General features: G+C 43.2%; 1 protein-coding gene across 2 annotated transcripts in view; it reads left to right on the plus strand.

The window, feature by feature from the left end:
- JARID2 (jumonji and AT-rich interaction domain containing 2) overlaps positions 1-15,701 on the plus strand; it is a 277,495-nt gene that overhangs the window by 218,106 nt on the left and 43,688 nt on the right. For both annotated transcript variants that reach the window (XM_025383086.1, XM_025383087.1), the window contains exon 5: positions 5,374-5,550. In XM_025383086.1, coding sequence (XP_025238871.1) covers positions 5,374-5,550 — 177 coding nt within the window. The remainder of the gene's footprint in view (positions 1-5,373; positions 5,551-15,701) is intronic.

The raw sequence follows: 15,701 nt of genomic DNA on the forward strand, positions 1-15,701 counted from the left end.
GACAGAGTCTCACTCTTGTCACCCTGGCTGGAGTGCAGTGGTGCAGTTTCAGCTCACTGCAACCTCTGCCTCCCGGGTTCAAGTGATTCTCCTGCCTCATCCTCCCTAGTAGCTGGGATTACAGGCAACTGCCACTGTGCCCAGCTAATTTTTATATTTTTTAGTAGAGATGGCCAGGCTAGTTTCGAACTCCTGGCCTCAGGTGATCCGCCTGCCTTGACCTCCCAAAGTGCTGGGATTACAAGCATGAGCCACCCTGCTCGGCCTGTTCTGTTTTCAAATACGTCTGCTAGATACGGAGTTTGTACTGACTCAGCACGATGTAATTACATAATTCATCCATTAACCCATTCCCTACTGAGGAATATGCAGTAGTTTTCTCCAGTGATAAACACCCTGGTCTGCTGTGTGTCTTTGAGGGGTTTGAAATATCCTTTCCTTCATCCTGTTTGTATCCAGCAGATTCTTCCTCCTCTGCATTTATTTTTAAAAGAGATAATCAAGCTTGTATCTAGGTAAAGAAGAAATAAATGCTCTTTATGTAAATGTCTTAATTGTAGTTTCTAAGATGCTTTGTGTCTTACACATTTGAGGTTGTTATTGAGCTGTTACTTCATTCAGTCCTTTTCTATCACTGAGATCATTTTTACTTTCCCATGAAATATGAGATGATCTTACTGCATTTGTCTCAGTGAGAGAAAAAGAACCCACTTTGGCCTCATTTTTGCCCGTTCTGTGGCCTCTCTGGGTCTGGAATGACAGTTTGACCCCTCTGCGATTTTCAAGTGGACATGCCAGCAGGATTCTTAGAGGGATTTATAGCAACCGCGTGGTGACAGAGCATTGGCACGTGCAGCGTTAGACTCTGTTGGCTTTATTCTTTTGTACCTGCTTCAGTTTGTCTGTGAGGTTAATGAGATGGACAGGTTTGAGGGTGCCTGGCCAAATTCTGGATGTCTGTTCCTTCCAGGGGAAATGTCGATTGTTCGTGAGTGCTCCTGCTGGTGGATGGGGGATGGATTGGCAGTTGCCCTTGGTGGATGATGCCTAGGAGGACAGTCAGGTCATGTGCAGGCTGGCGGGGCTGGCGGGGGTGGCGGCTGGGGGGGACGGCAGTGTTGTCCTTGTGGGTTACCCACCAGTGAGAAGAAGGGGTACAAACTTAACCTCTGAACTAAGGGCACTTTGGTGGTGGTGAACCGACCTCCTCTCCTGGAGTTCCTTTTTATTCTGCTTCAATCCCTCTCCTATACTTTCCCTTTTCCAAGTCTTCTTTCTTCCAACGTATTACCTCCTGATTTACGAATCCTTCATTACCCATTTTTCTTTGTTGATACTTGACCTTTAGATCCAGACCAACATGCCAATCATCTGAATAGAAGCAGAATCATCTTCTGGGTTGAAAACAATCCGTTTTTCCTTGTCCCCATATGTAGGAGAAATGGTGTTCTTTCCCACCTCTGACTTCAGGACTAGTTCCGTCAGAGGGACTTAATATTGTTAGAAGGTTTTACTTTGAGAGCAAGTTCCTCAGAATCGCCCTTATTCCTCACTGGTCTTCTATTTCTAATCTTACATTTCTTCTATTTTAGCCCCTCACTTTCTTTCCCAGTACTCAGCAGGTCACATCACCTATTTGTTTTTGTGGAGGAGCCGTTAAAACAAATCCATTCATAAGATTGGTTGTTTTCTGCTTTTGTGAAAAAATTATCATCTATGGGCTGGGCATGGTGGCTCACTCCTGTAATCCCAGTGCTATGGGAGATCAGATGAGAAGATCATTTGAGGTCAGGAGTTTGAGACAAGCCTTGGCAATATAGCGAGACCCCATTCCTACAAAAAATGAAAAAATTATCTGGGTTTGGTGGTGTGCACCTGTAGTCCGAGCTACAGGAGGCTGAGGTGGGAGGATCACTTGCAGCCAGGAGGTCAAGGCTGTAGTGAGTCATGATCACACCACTGCATTCCAGCCTGGGTGACAGACTGATTCCTTGTCTCAAAAACAATGGATTATCCTTTGTGGATACCAACGAAGTCTGGATGCTGAACTGAGCGTCTAGATGTTTTCTCCGTTTCAGTTCTTTGCAACATAAACTCAATCCTCACCCTTTCTCTCAGCATCTTGAGTGTGAGGAATGTGATAGTTGCTTCATGCTGCTTCTCTAATGTTTGAGTTTTTAAAAAAATCCTCAACAGATCCTGTTAAGTGGAAGTTAATTCCTTATTTCTAATGTGCTTTACATGGGTTTTTACCTGATTCTCTTTGAATCTTAGAATATTTTTATTGGGTCTTATTGCTGTATTTTCTTCTTTTTTGAGACAGAGTCTTGTTCTCTTGCCCAACCTGGAGTACAGTGGTGTGGTCTCAGCTCACTGCAACCTTTGCCTCCAGGTTCAAGTGATTCTCCTGTCTCAGCCTCCTGAGTAGCTGGGATTACAAATGTGCATCCCCATTTGTATTGTTAGTTTTTGTATTTTTAGTAGAGACGGAGTTTCTCCATATTGGCCACGCTGGTCTTGAACTTCTGACCTCAGGTGATCCACCGCCTCGGCTTCCCAAAGTGCTGGGGTTACAGGCATGAGCCACCGCGCCCGGCCTTATTGCTGTATTTTTATATTGCTCCCACATGGCCTCATTTGTGGAGTTTATTGCCTTTGCAACTGAGGGGAGAGAGGAAGGCTGGAGGGGTGATGGCTCTCCTCTTGAAATACATGCCTGTAACTTTTCAGTCCCTCCTGCTCCTCCTGTTACTGTTTCCCTCTAACAAATGGTTGAATTGGCTGCAGAAGTTACTATAAGAAAGATCTACACAAGAACCTGCTGTTTTTATACCGTTCCATCGTTTGGATTTCAGTTGCTAGTCATTGCCTCCAAGATACAATATAGGAAGGCTGTGCTTTAAAAGAAATTAAGCATGGCTATTTTTATCTGGAAGGAACTATTTAACCTTTTAAAAGAGGGAAATTTAATGGCAGAGTCTAAAACTTACAAGTTCTTTCCTAATAGTATGACTGACAGCATATGTTAGATCAATAGTAAAATGATTTGAACATTTTTTGAGGGCTGTACTTACTCTTGCTTTTTCATAAATACGTGTAAAGGTAGATTTAGGGAGGACGGATCAACAATGTTGTTATATTTGACTATGTAGTACACATGAATGGTGATACTGTACTGAAAATCATGCTAATTAGCCTCCTGTTTTCCTAGTCAGTCTTGTACTAACTGTAAAACCATTTGGATTGAGCGTATATTTTGGTCCAGTGGAAATGGGGGTAGATATTTTTTTCTCTAACTCCTGACTCTTTATTTTACTCCCTCTTCTATTTGATTTTCCCCAAAGTCTGTGTCAGGTTTAAGAACCTTCTTTCTGTCCAGAATCTACTTCTAAATGGAGACAATTAAGGGGAGGGGAACAAAACATCAAAATGGCTTTTGTGAGACCAAGTTGAAATCTTCTATCTACAGAGGGTCTTTCTGCTGACTACATCCCTTTGAAGTTGCATATCCAGTCAGTGATGTGGTTCACATAAATTGGGGGGATTTTGAACATTGATAGGTCATGAAGATTCCTGTAGGAAAAGGAAGGGGTTGAAGGTCCCACGTACTCTTTGCATTTTGGGGAGATGGATGCTTGGTTTGCCATTTCAGCTCCTGATACTGCTCATTTTCCGTTTCCTTGTCACTGAGCATATAGTTCCAAAGCTGGACAGAGATGGTTTTAACTGTGTGTTTAAACCTTGCGATCTTTGAGATCTCTATTTAGATAGGAGAGTGAATTGGTGATTTGTCTCTTCATTGATGTTACCAGAGTGTTTTTAGCTCATTCATAGGCAGGCAGGCAAGAGAAGACATGAATTTCCTATTTAGTTCTTTTACTATTATCTGAAGGGGATTTTGTTTGTGTTTTAGAAGCCTCTGGTTCCAAATAATGTACGAATGACTTGATTGTATCTCCTGAATTGCCTTTGTTTGATAAAGAAGAACTATATTGTGCTTTTTTTTTTTTTTTTTTAAAAAGAATATTGAGCCTAAGCGTGGGCATGGGGGCTCACGCCTGCAATCCCAGCACTTTGGGAGGCCAAGACAGGAGGATCGCTTGAGTCCAGAAGTTTCAGACGGGCAACATAGCAAGACTCCATCTCTACAACAATTATAAAAAATTAACTAGGTGTGGTGGTGCGCCTGTAGCTCCAGCCTACAGGATTGCTTGACCCCAGTAAAGGGTGCGGTGAGCTGTGATTGCACCACTGCACTCAGCTTGGGCAACAGAGCCAGACCCTGTCTAGAAAAGTAATGATATTGAGCTTGTTTTTTTGTTACTTTAAAATCCGGAATGAGAACCTTTGAGGATGCAAGGTTAAGATGTAAAAGTGTAAGGGTGAGGAGGTCGGTTTTCATGTTGGGAGGTTTATTTTTTCATTTTTTATTTCAAATTCAGCACTTTTACTTAGTGCAGCGTAGGAATTTATTTGGGTAATTTTGCATCCAGTTAACCTAATCAGGACATCAAAGTAGCTTCCAAAACCATTGGAGTTTGGGGAACTCGTATCCACCATTCATTCCTAATGAATACAACACAGTGATTTTATATAATGAAATGTTATATTCCATTTTTACTTCTAGCTTCTCTAATCGTCTTTTCTTTGATTTTTTTTTTTTTTTGAGACGGAGTCTCGCTCTGTCACCCAACCTGGAGTGCAGTGACTGCCCAACCTGGAGTGCAGTGACCGGATCTCAGCTCACTGCAAGCTCCGCCTCCCAGGTTTACGCCATTCTCCTGCCTCAGCCTCCCGAGTAGCTGGGACTGCAGGCGCCCACCACCGGGCCCGGCTAGTTTTTTGTATTTTTTAGTAGAGACGGGGTTTCACCGTGTTAGCCAGGTTGGTCTCGATTTCCTGACCTCGTGATCCGCCCGTCTGGGCCTCCCAAAGTGCTGGGATTACAGGTTTGAGCCACCGCGCCCGGCCAATTTTTTTTTTTTTTTTTTTTTTTTGTTTAAGTCTATTAATTTAGAGTAATCTCCTTCCTCAGCCGTGGGTAGGTGTTTTTATTTTATTATTATTTTTGTTCCATCCTTGGAGGTGTTTTTTTTTTTTTCTCAAGAGATATTCAGATGCGATTTTAAAAATCCTGATTTGTTCTGTTTTGCATCTTCTTCCTGCTGGGGGATTTTGCTTGAAATACGTTCAAAAGGCACAGATGATCTTGGGAGTATTTGAAAAATAAATTTAAAATGGCAGTAGAGATCAGTTGCTTTGTTTTTTCTCCTCAGTTTTGAGGCTTTAGGTTTAGTCTTCATTGTGGTATTCCTTCCGGAAAGGGTGAGGGTCAAGGCCTGTGTTTATGAGCTATTTTTCTTATTCCACCAGGTTCTCCTGCGCTGCCCAACAGCATGGTGTATTTCGGAAGCTCTCAGGATGAGGAGGAAGTCGAGGAGGAAGATGATGAGACAGAAGACGTCAAAACAGCCACCAACAATGCTTCATCTTCATGCCAGTCGACCCCCAGGAAAGGAAAAACCCACAAACATGTTCACAACGGGCATGGTAGGTCCACCGTTGAACTTGGATAACAAAAAATCCAAAGCGCCTGGTGAGAGCTGGAAGAGAGCCTCTGCTGAGAAGAGATGAGATGAAGGCAAAGCTCGTTCTGGGTGCTTCTCTAGGGCCAGATACTTCATGGGCAAAGGGATTATTAGTATAGTTTAGTGTAGTCCAGGGTGTTCTAGGTGAGCGCAGATACTCTGATGTTGTGGAGATGATGGTAGATTCTATAAGAACTGCAGATGAACAGGCATCGGAACAGGAAAAGACCATATCTACATGGGGATGGTCAAGAGTTGGTGAAACAATACCTGTGCCCCCCTTTAATTACTAACGTGATTTTGGCAGGTAGCTACGGTGTAGGAAGAAAACTATCATTCCTCCTATGGAATTGCACATCCATTCTGAAGTGGACTAATTTTCCCCTTGCGTGTATAGTGTGGAGGAGGAGGAGGAGAAAAGGCAGGAGCAAAAGCTTGGGTATCACAGCGAGGAAACTCATCTTATATGAATAAGTTGGTTATAGAAAGCGCCTACTGGTTTTTCTTTCTTTCTTCTTCTTCTTCTTCTTCTTTTTTTTTTTTTTTTTTTTGAGATGGAGTCTCACTCTGTCGCCCAGGCTGGAGCACAGTGGCACGATCTCAGCTCACTGCAAGCTCCACCTCCCGGGTTCATGCCATTCTCCTGCCTCAGCCTCCCGAGTAGCTGGGACTACAGGCACCCACCACCACGTCCAGCTCATTTTTTGTATTTTTAGTAGAGACGGGTTTCACCGTGTTAGCTAGGATGGTCTCAATCTCCTGATCTCGTGATCCACCCACCTCAGCCTCCCAAAGTGCTGGGATTATAGGCGTGAGCCACCATGCCCAGCCGCCTAGTGGTTTTTCAATAGAGAAGTGACCTAAATGGAGTTGTGCCCCGAAAACATAAAGCTGGCATTGGTGATGAGGACTTCTTAAAGGGAGATAACTTGAAGAAGGGGAAATGCACAGTGAGGTTGTAATTGTAGGCAATTCCCTGACCAAAGTAACAAGGGTTATTAAACATCGGTTGTCCAGTAGACATTGGAGGATGTAGAATAGGTATAAAAATGAGTGATTTCAGAGGCAGCACAGTGGTAGCCCTGAACTAATTGGAATTGCACTGAGTTGGGGAATAAGTGTAAGAAAAGAGGAAAGAAGCTGGGCATGGTGGCCAGCACTTTGGGAGGCCGAGGCAGGTGGGTCATGAGGTCAAGAGATCAAGACCATCCTGGCCAACATGGTGAAACCCCGTCTCTACTAAAAATACAAAAAATTAGCTGGGCATGGTGGCACGCACCTCTGGAACTCGAGAGGCTGAGGCAGGAGAACTGCTTGAATCCAGGAGGCGGAGGTTGCAGTGAACCGAGATTGTGCCACTGCACTCCAGCCTGGGCAACAGAGTGAGACTGTCTCAAAAAAGAAAAGGAAAGAAAGAAAGAGGAGGGAAGCAAAGAGAGTGGGAGTCAGGAGGTATGGCTGTTTTCTGTTGCCCTTCTATCAGCTACTCCACTAGACTTATTTTACTTAGGACCCACTGAGACCCTGTAAGATAGAGAAGCCTTGCCTACAAATGGTAGAAAATCAGTGCTGTCTGTAAGTGATTGAGTCAAAGGAACGCTGCTCATTTTTCTCCTTGGTGCCTGTGCACTGAACCGTCATTTGCCTTCTGGATTCACTGGGAAGTAGAGGCTCAGGACAAGCACAGCTTAGACATGATTGAAATCTCTGTCTAGCTTTCATTATTGTTGGGCCTTTCCACTCTGTCCACTTAACAATTGTTCATCTGGCTTGCCTCTTGCTTTTGATTGTGTTTAGGTGACACGTATGCATAGTAGAGGGTGCGACGTCTTTTTAAGGACTTGTGGTTTAATTGGGGAGATGGAGTAAATACAAAATGTAACCACATTTTAACCTTGTGGGAAAAGGTTGTTACTTGCAGCTGTAGTCATCAGGGCATCAGGATGGTTGGAAGAGACCTGCATATGTACATTGGAATACAGGTATTAGTGTACAGATGTAATTTCTAAGGAGGAAGAATACCGCAAACAGAGTGATGCAGAATATTGCCTGTACTTGGGACTGTTGCCTGTTGTTCCGCTAGTGTGGATGTCTACTCTTTGGTGACCTGGAAAGACCCAGGTGAATTTATCTGACGTCTTGATCAGTTGAGTTAATCCCGTGTATACTAGTACAGTTACACTGGGGTCCCTAACTCCTTTATTTTCCAGAGTGTTTGGGCTTGATGTAGAGACATGGGATTCACATGCTGATTTTTCTCATGGATTCAGTTTTTAATGTTAATAATCATCATCTGCATGGATCTTAGTTATGTGCAGGGGCAGTGACTATCTGGCAGCACATTACATGGAGTGTATGAAAGAAGGGGATAGAATGAGGGTGACAGGATAGGCTGAGCTCTCACCTAAAGGAGGGCATAATGATTCTATGTTGACCACTGTCATTGCCACTAGGAGTCAAGGAAAGTGTAACTATCTGTAGATACATATCTGTATGCATTTACACAGATAAACTTCTGAGTTTCAAAAATCTTAGGAGATTCTACTTTTCCATTTTTTATTAAAGAATTTTTTTTAATACTTGTTAATTCAGATATTTCCAGAAACATTGTTGGGATGTTTTTGTCCCCGAATGAATTTTGATGTAGGATAGTGTGTATCCTGGCTGCAGGCTGGGAGGACTAGGTGGAATGAGTGATCTTGGGTAAGCAATGACACACCCACCTCCTACTGCCTTTTCTGAGTTGTGTCCTTGCCCACCCTCGTGATTCTCTTCCTCCCTGTCTCTTCTGTCGTCCTTTCTTTTACAATAGAGTCACAGCATCAGATAGAGGAGCTGCAGGAAGCATACCCAGACCATCTGGGTTTAGGCAGGGGACTAACTCTACTGAAACTTATAAACCTTTCTGTGCTTCCTTTTCTGAGACTTGTAGATAACCAAACTGAAAGGCCCGTCTCACATCCCTGAGCAGCTGGCTTATAGCTTTAGTTAGATTGACATCATCTGTGATTAGCCCTGCCCCCAACCTCCAAGCTTCTACCATTTTGATTATGTTGTATTTGAGTTGTGAATGGGTTTTCTTTGATTTCAACCCAGCAGAGTCCCAGAACTACCATCTTGGGGGAATCCATGAGGCTGTGCAATCTGTTTGCCTTCATCTAAACTTCAGGGGAAGTTTGATGGGGGAATTCTTATAGGCCCAAGAGACCTGTATTTAGATCTGTCCAGACTGCAGTCCTTCCTGCTGTCCCATTCTGTTGTCCGAAGTCCCCAGCCATTTCCCTGTTCAGTCTTGTTAGGCCTGCCGGTTCCTGGAGCAGGCACTCACTTCCTGGCATGTCCTCTGCCATTTAGTTCACTGCTCTTCAGCAGCATCGTAGGAAAGTTTTAATCCTAGTCTGAGGTTTTCTTTTTATTGCTACCCCTGGGCATTTTTTAGATCTTAACCTGGTCAGAAAAATTCCATTTCCTATGGGGTGTTCAAAAGACCAAGCAAGTCAAAGAGACACAAGCATGAAACCAACCCTGCTAGAATTTTTCCTACAGAATTTGTGAGTTTTTAGCAAGTCTGAATACCTGTGTTAGGAAAGATTTCATGTTTACATGTTCTCGAAATTGCTGTATTTGTAGAGGATTTGGAGAGAGCGCAAACTCATTTTATTGTGATAAGTGCTGAAACATAATCATAGAATCTTTGCCATATTAACAATGGTGAATGATATTAACCATTTATGGAGTTACCTTTTCTGTCCTAAATCAAATAAGATTAACTTCTGTGTAAATGAGAAAAATGTAAGCCCCTGTGCTTACCTAAGCGTTCTGGAAGATAGCACAGATGAACACGGCAATAGGATCTACCCACAAGGAACTAATGGGATATGATGTCTCCTGGCACATCTGTCAGAAATGTCGGAAGACAATCAGGTCTATCCGTGTGTTTCTCCTGATGAAATAGGTTTCGGTGTCTCATTCTTGTCATTCCCTGTCACTTGGTGATGCTACCTGGGTGACTTGTATCCCTTGTCTTCTGGTGTGTGTGCGCCGCTCCCCCCCAGCCCTTGTTTCCTGCCACCCAACTCACACCCATATACCAAGGTCCTTAAGGTGGGGTGGTGTGGGGCAGGGGCTGTTGGCTGTAAGCAGCTTAGATACTCCAGTGATCGTTGGGGCTCCATTAAGAAAGACATTTTGTAGTTTCTGTGTATGTTTATGGGTTTTGTGTATTTGTTGTCCCTTTGTAGGCATCTGAGTACCAAGTCTTTTGTGAAGTCATATGAAAAGAAAAAATCCCCACAAGCCACTACCTGGGATATAGGTCTCTGCGGAGTCCTTCCTGCTGTTGCCACATGGCTTGAATGGCCTTGGAAGGCAAAGAGTAACAATCCACAGGATGTCAGTGATTCCTTCTGACGCCAGCGGAGGGAATGGAATAAAGCCAGCTTAGTAATATACAGGCCCCTTGGAATGCTCCTCCGATTTCAGATGACCCAGGGGAACATGCTGGTTTCATGAAACCAAAGTCAGCTTTGAAGAAAGCTAATGTCAGCCTCAGGTTCAGGCAGTATTGTAGAAAAACACTGAGCTCTCCGTAGCTGGCTAGTTGTGCTGCCTTCCCCAGTCTGTTTTACATCCGCTGTTATATTAAGATGGATGACAAGGAAACAAACTGACGTCAGTTTATTAAAGGAAACACTTGTGACGTTGGGAATAATCCCTCAGGCAAGAGATACTAATTGAACGTAAGAGTATTTCTGAAGTTATTGTTTTCAACAGCAGAGAAGGAAATGATTGATCATCTCATCCAAAATTGATAAAAACCAAAGTGTAGCATTCTTTCAAAATTAAACATTCTCAGCTGTGGAATATTCTCATGCCCAACATTGCTACTTCCTCAGCCATTTCTAGATAATGCTGTGTTGCTCAATATGCATATTTGTTGTTATTTTTGTCTGTTCATTTCCTAGGAATGTCTTTGCCACCATTGAACAGTCATCAGGAACTTAGTTGCATGCCTGTTTTTAGCTACTTGTTTTGTTAGCTGTGTGTTCTTGGGCAAGGCATTTACTTAGCTTCTTTGATTCTTAATTTCTACTTCTGTGGAATCAGCATGATAGAGTAGATTAGCATTCATGTGTCCATTCATTGATTCATTTATATCCCAGTATAAGGAAACAATGAAGCTGTATCATGGGCAACAGTAGAGCCATTCAGATCTCTAATGGTGGATGCCAGCCATTGTCATATGTTCAAGGAAAATGACATTTCCAAGATCACTATTCAGCTGGGTGAAGGTTCCCATCTAAAATTTCGTCCCTGTAATCCATTCTTCTTTCCCTGAGATAATAGTGACTTGTCCAGATTAAAATATTTCTATTCCATCCTGTCTTCAACCCCATTCACATTGCTGTCTATACTTTGTCTTCATTCTCTTATAACCCTTAGGAAAACTGGTGTACTGTTGCATCCTCCAATCAGAGGTTGAGTTGTTGAAAGTCAGTACCAATCCCAGTCGACACCAGTGGTTTACACAAGAATCCTCCAAGTGGTCAGACTGCTGGGATCACCTGGAGCTTTGTTTTCATGTGTAATAAATACAGACCAAATTTTGGCAACAGTTCCCATGGCAGCTAAAAGTTCTTTTCTGCAGAAGTTCACTGAGGTCCATGTCTCTGTAAGTTTAGAGCAGAATTCCTAGAAATTTCTTATAATGAGATTTCATTATGGGTATCCGTCAGTCATCAAAGGGAGTATCTATTTAAATGTGACATAAGATAAAATGAAACAGATCTTCCTACAGAGGGTTCCTCGCAATAAAAAGGCAATCAGGCACCAATGCCTTGCAAATATAATCAAGCTTGGAGCTCTGCAGGTGCTGTCAGAAAAGAGGTTAGCAATTTTCTGAACCTGAAAAAGGCATCTTCTGAACAGACAGAGGAAAGAGACTCAGACAGAGGAAAGAGTCCTGGAGAGCACCACATCTCAGGCCACATCAGGTGCTGTGGAACTGCCAGGGAGGCCCAGATCCTGGCTCAGCCCTGGAACTAGCATTTTCTCTTCCATAATTGCCTACCACCTGTTCTTCAACATAAACCCACTAGCCCCACATTGTGCCACCAGACAAGGCACCTGAGCCAGACTGTGCTGTACCTGTGACCTCAGGAAGCTGTGATGCTCTGCCCTTACCCCTGTTCCCTGATTTTTGAGTGCTCTTGGGGAATAGAAGCACAACATAAGGTGTGCTTTAGATGAAAATAAGTTCTCTGGCTGCATGGAAAGAACAGTTTGGATATACTTAAGAAGGTGAGCTCAGTCTTCCTTCCTCACACCTCAGTTATACTCCCTCATTTTTAGAAAACATTAAAATGTAGAGGCAGATGATCTTCATGTCCTTTTGGTTCCTGACTTGGGTGAAGAAGGCGCAGGTGTGAAAATAGGTTTTCTAGCAGGAAGAACCTGGGTGAGGGCATCACGATTGTGTATTCAAGCAGCTGCTCAGAATTGTTGAATCTTTCACAAGAGAAAGGGGAGAGCAAGCTGGTTTTTTTGTGATTCTCCATTGCAGGGTATTTCTCTTATCAGATTTGTGCTTTTCCCTATTCTATATGCTCGAGCTGTTGAGGCGTGTCAGGAAATCTGGCAACATCTGTATTCTCCCCAGAGGGATCACCCCTGCTGAAATGTGGAGAAATAAACACACAGAAAACAAAGTGTGGAAAACTGGTGCTTTACTACCGAGGCGAATTTGGCCAAAATTTTACTTAGGCCACATTTCAAGGAGAACAGCTTTATTTCAACTGCTAGCTAAAGAACCTAGAACCCAGACTGCCAGGGGTGTCCTGTTTCATCTTGTTTCTCCACAATCAGAGGAGGAGAGTGGCTCCGGGCATGGAGCCAGGACATCTGGCCTCATGGCAGAGGTGGCAGGAGAGGACACACACACCATCCACAGTGTCCTGCCATCAGCTTCCACATGGGCCTGAGGCCGTACTCCTCTTCCTTGGAGCAGGAGTCCTGATGCCAGTAGTTTCCTGCAAGAGCCTGCTGTCCCCAGGCAGATGTTTTGTTTTGCAAACATTACGCAGGACTCTAATGTGCTCATTTATAATCCACTGAACATCCTAATGGAAATGGATTTGTTTATTAAAATACATAATCTGAAATGATTTGGACAGCATCACATGAGCTTTTAACCTTGGGTTAGCACTCAAGGGTTACAATAACAATGCTTCCAGCAACTTCTATTTCAATAGCACATCAGAGTTTCAAAATACTCGTACATATACAGAATCTCAAATGATTCTAAAAATAGAGCCCTTAGGTAATGACTGTTTGGAAACCAAACAAGACAATCAAAACGCTGCTTTGTGGCTATTTATATTACAAGTTGATATTTGAAATGCCTGGATTTTTCTTAAGCTCTCATAATTGGTTATTTTTTCCAGGGGGTAAGTGAGGTAGACTAGAAGAATTAATAAATGCCTTTGGAATGAATTTGCCTTGGCTTTTCTCAGTCCTTTGTGGAGGAGACCTTGGTGAAGGCTTGTTGCCAAATCAGCTGCATATATATTTTTTAAATGCTTCTTATTACTTAAAAAATGGAAGGAAGAAGAGTGGCTATTGTTTCTTTTGTGCACATCTTTTTCTGAAGAGGGATATTTCTCAGAAGACTTTTTAAACAACATGTCATTGGCCTCCCAGCTGGAATGATTTAATTGCTTTTAGATTCACACCGGGGGCATGTTGTGTAAGGGCCAAAAAGCAATCATTTGGACGAGTTTATCACATTTCTGCTCTGTGGTTGCCTTTGAGGGGCATCGAGCCCTCTCTTTGTCTGGGGTGGTTTGGGGGGCGTCGTACATCAGGGTCAGGAGCTCGCCATAGCCCTGCTATGTTCAGTGGGGACAGAAACTCCCTAACAGACAAATGCTTTTTTTTTTCTCCCCACCCCCCAATCGCAGTTCTCATGTGATATCCTTTTTACCTCTTTTTAACCTCTGGTAGCTCCATTTTTCCTGTTGAGGCAAGTGACTATTCCAAAAGGTTGGAATATGGGATGTGAGTTTTTTTTGTTTTGTTTTGTTTTGTTTTTAGAGCAGTAATGCATGTGGAAACCAATTATGCAATGTATGTTTCTAACCACCCCCTTTACACATTTAGGGCACTGTTCCTTAGAGGCCATTTGGTAGAATGGTTCAGAGCATCATGATTCCAGCACTGACACACTTGTGCCTGCAACCTTAGAATGTTTCTGTTTTAGTTTTCTTATCTCTAAAGAAGAGATGATAGGTTTTGGTAAGAACTAAGTGAATTGATATATGTTACAACAGTTCATGTTGGAAACTGCTGTGTTGCATATTATTAACGTAATGTGATTGAAAAGATCCGGTGCCGGGAACAACCTTATAATTGCTAAGAAAACCCGAGAAAGTTTATGTATCTCATATGCCTGGGACACGATAAGGACTGTCAAAGAGTCAGCTATTACCCTTGAGTGTTGTGACTTTATCAACCTCACCAGAACTGTGTTGTGAGCTGTTTCTGTGTGGTAGAAGGTCTTGGTAATTCCTGTGTCAGGATTATCATTCTTTCTCTGTTTCTTCTTGCTTTGCTAAAGTATTTGTTCCACTGGCCACGTAGGGCCTTAGGGGGATATAGGTACACGCTTCGGGACAGCTGGCCCGTGCCCCATGAGTTCAGTGTTGGGGGATGCATAGCCCTGCCTTTGTAATTCTTTCTGTGACAGGCAGCTAGAAGATGGTGTACCTGGTGGTGGAAGAGAAGCTCCTGGCTCTGATACCTCTTTCTAGCCTTGTGTCTGGCTGGTTATTTAGCCTCTTTAAGCTTTAGTTTTCCTCCTTTGTAAAATTGTATTATTAATACCTGACTCAAAATGCTGCTTGGTGTTGTCGGGGAGGATATGTGAGGGTGGGGACACTACTCTTAGGCATGGATGCAGATAGAGAGGGCTGACGGTGTTTAGTTTTTTTCGTGCTAATGTTTTTACTTTGAAAACGACCAAGTTGCCTATGACTTGTATAATCAATTGTGTCAATGGGATGCATTCTGATCTAACTGTATGTGCATATTCAAGGGTGTTTCTCTCTCAGTGTGTAGTAAACAGTCAGATTCCTTCCTCAAATCCAAAGGTGAGCCAGAATTCTTATCACTGACTTCAGATGTGGTTGGCCTGTTATAAATCCTTATTTTTGGAATTTAAGTGTTTTGTTTTTGTTTTGAGACGGAGTCTGGCTCTTGTCACCCAGGCTGAAGTGCAGTGGTGTGATCTCAGCTTATTGCAATCTCCGCCTCCCGGGTTCAAGCGATTCTCCTGCCTCAGCCTCCTAAGTAGCTGGGATTACAAGTGCCCACCACCACGCCCGGCTAATTTTTGTACTTTTAGTAGAGACGGGGTTTTTACCATGTTGGCCAGGTGGCTCTCCAGAGCTCAGGTGATCCGCCTGCCTCCACCTCCCAAAGTGTTGAGATTACAGGCATGAGCCACCGTGCCTGGCCGGATTTAGGGTTTTATGAAACCCAAAACTGCGGAAACATTTGATTCGTTTGTTCTTTAGGAGTTAACGCTGTCCTTTTCTGAGTGTAACCTGCAGTTCTGTGCTCCTTCCTTGATTCTTGCCAGTGATAAAGCATGAGACCCTTGCAGACCAACTGCCCATTGCCCCATAAGGCCATTTGTCCAGATGTTCCTCCCTTGCCATTAACACTAACATTTTAGAGCGGCTGATGCCCACACAGGCCGTGGGGCTAGTAATCATCAGGTCTGCCGTCCTTTCCTCAGTGCCTTTTGGGGCCAAGAGGGCCAAGAAGCCATTTTTCAATGACAAAAACCATTCATCCTGATTTATGGTCTTTCTGTTGTCCTGACCTTTATATTCTCATAAAGATCTTATGGCCTTTTAATCTTTAGTGTCGTATGTTAGCAGGAATGTATGTAAGAAATTTGCGTAAAGGGCAGTTATATCCAAGTCTGTTATTTTATCACTGCACATAATGCATTCACACTTGTAGATCATGAGGAGAGTGGCAACCAAGTGGTAATTGGTGAGAAAAATATTACAGAATTTAAGTTCTTCTGTAGAAAAGGAAGAAGATGTG

Source organism: Theropithecus gelada, chromosome 4 (genome assembly GCF_003255815.1).
Source record: "Theropithecus gelada isolate Dixy chromosome 4, Tgel_1.0, whole genome shotgun sequence".
NCBI classification, from domain to species: domain Eukaryota; kingdom Metazoa; phylum Chordata; class Mammalia; order Primates; family Cercopithecidae; genus Theropithecus; species Theropithecus gelada.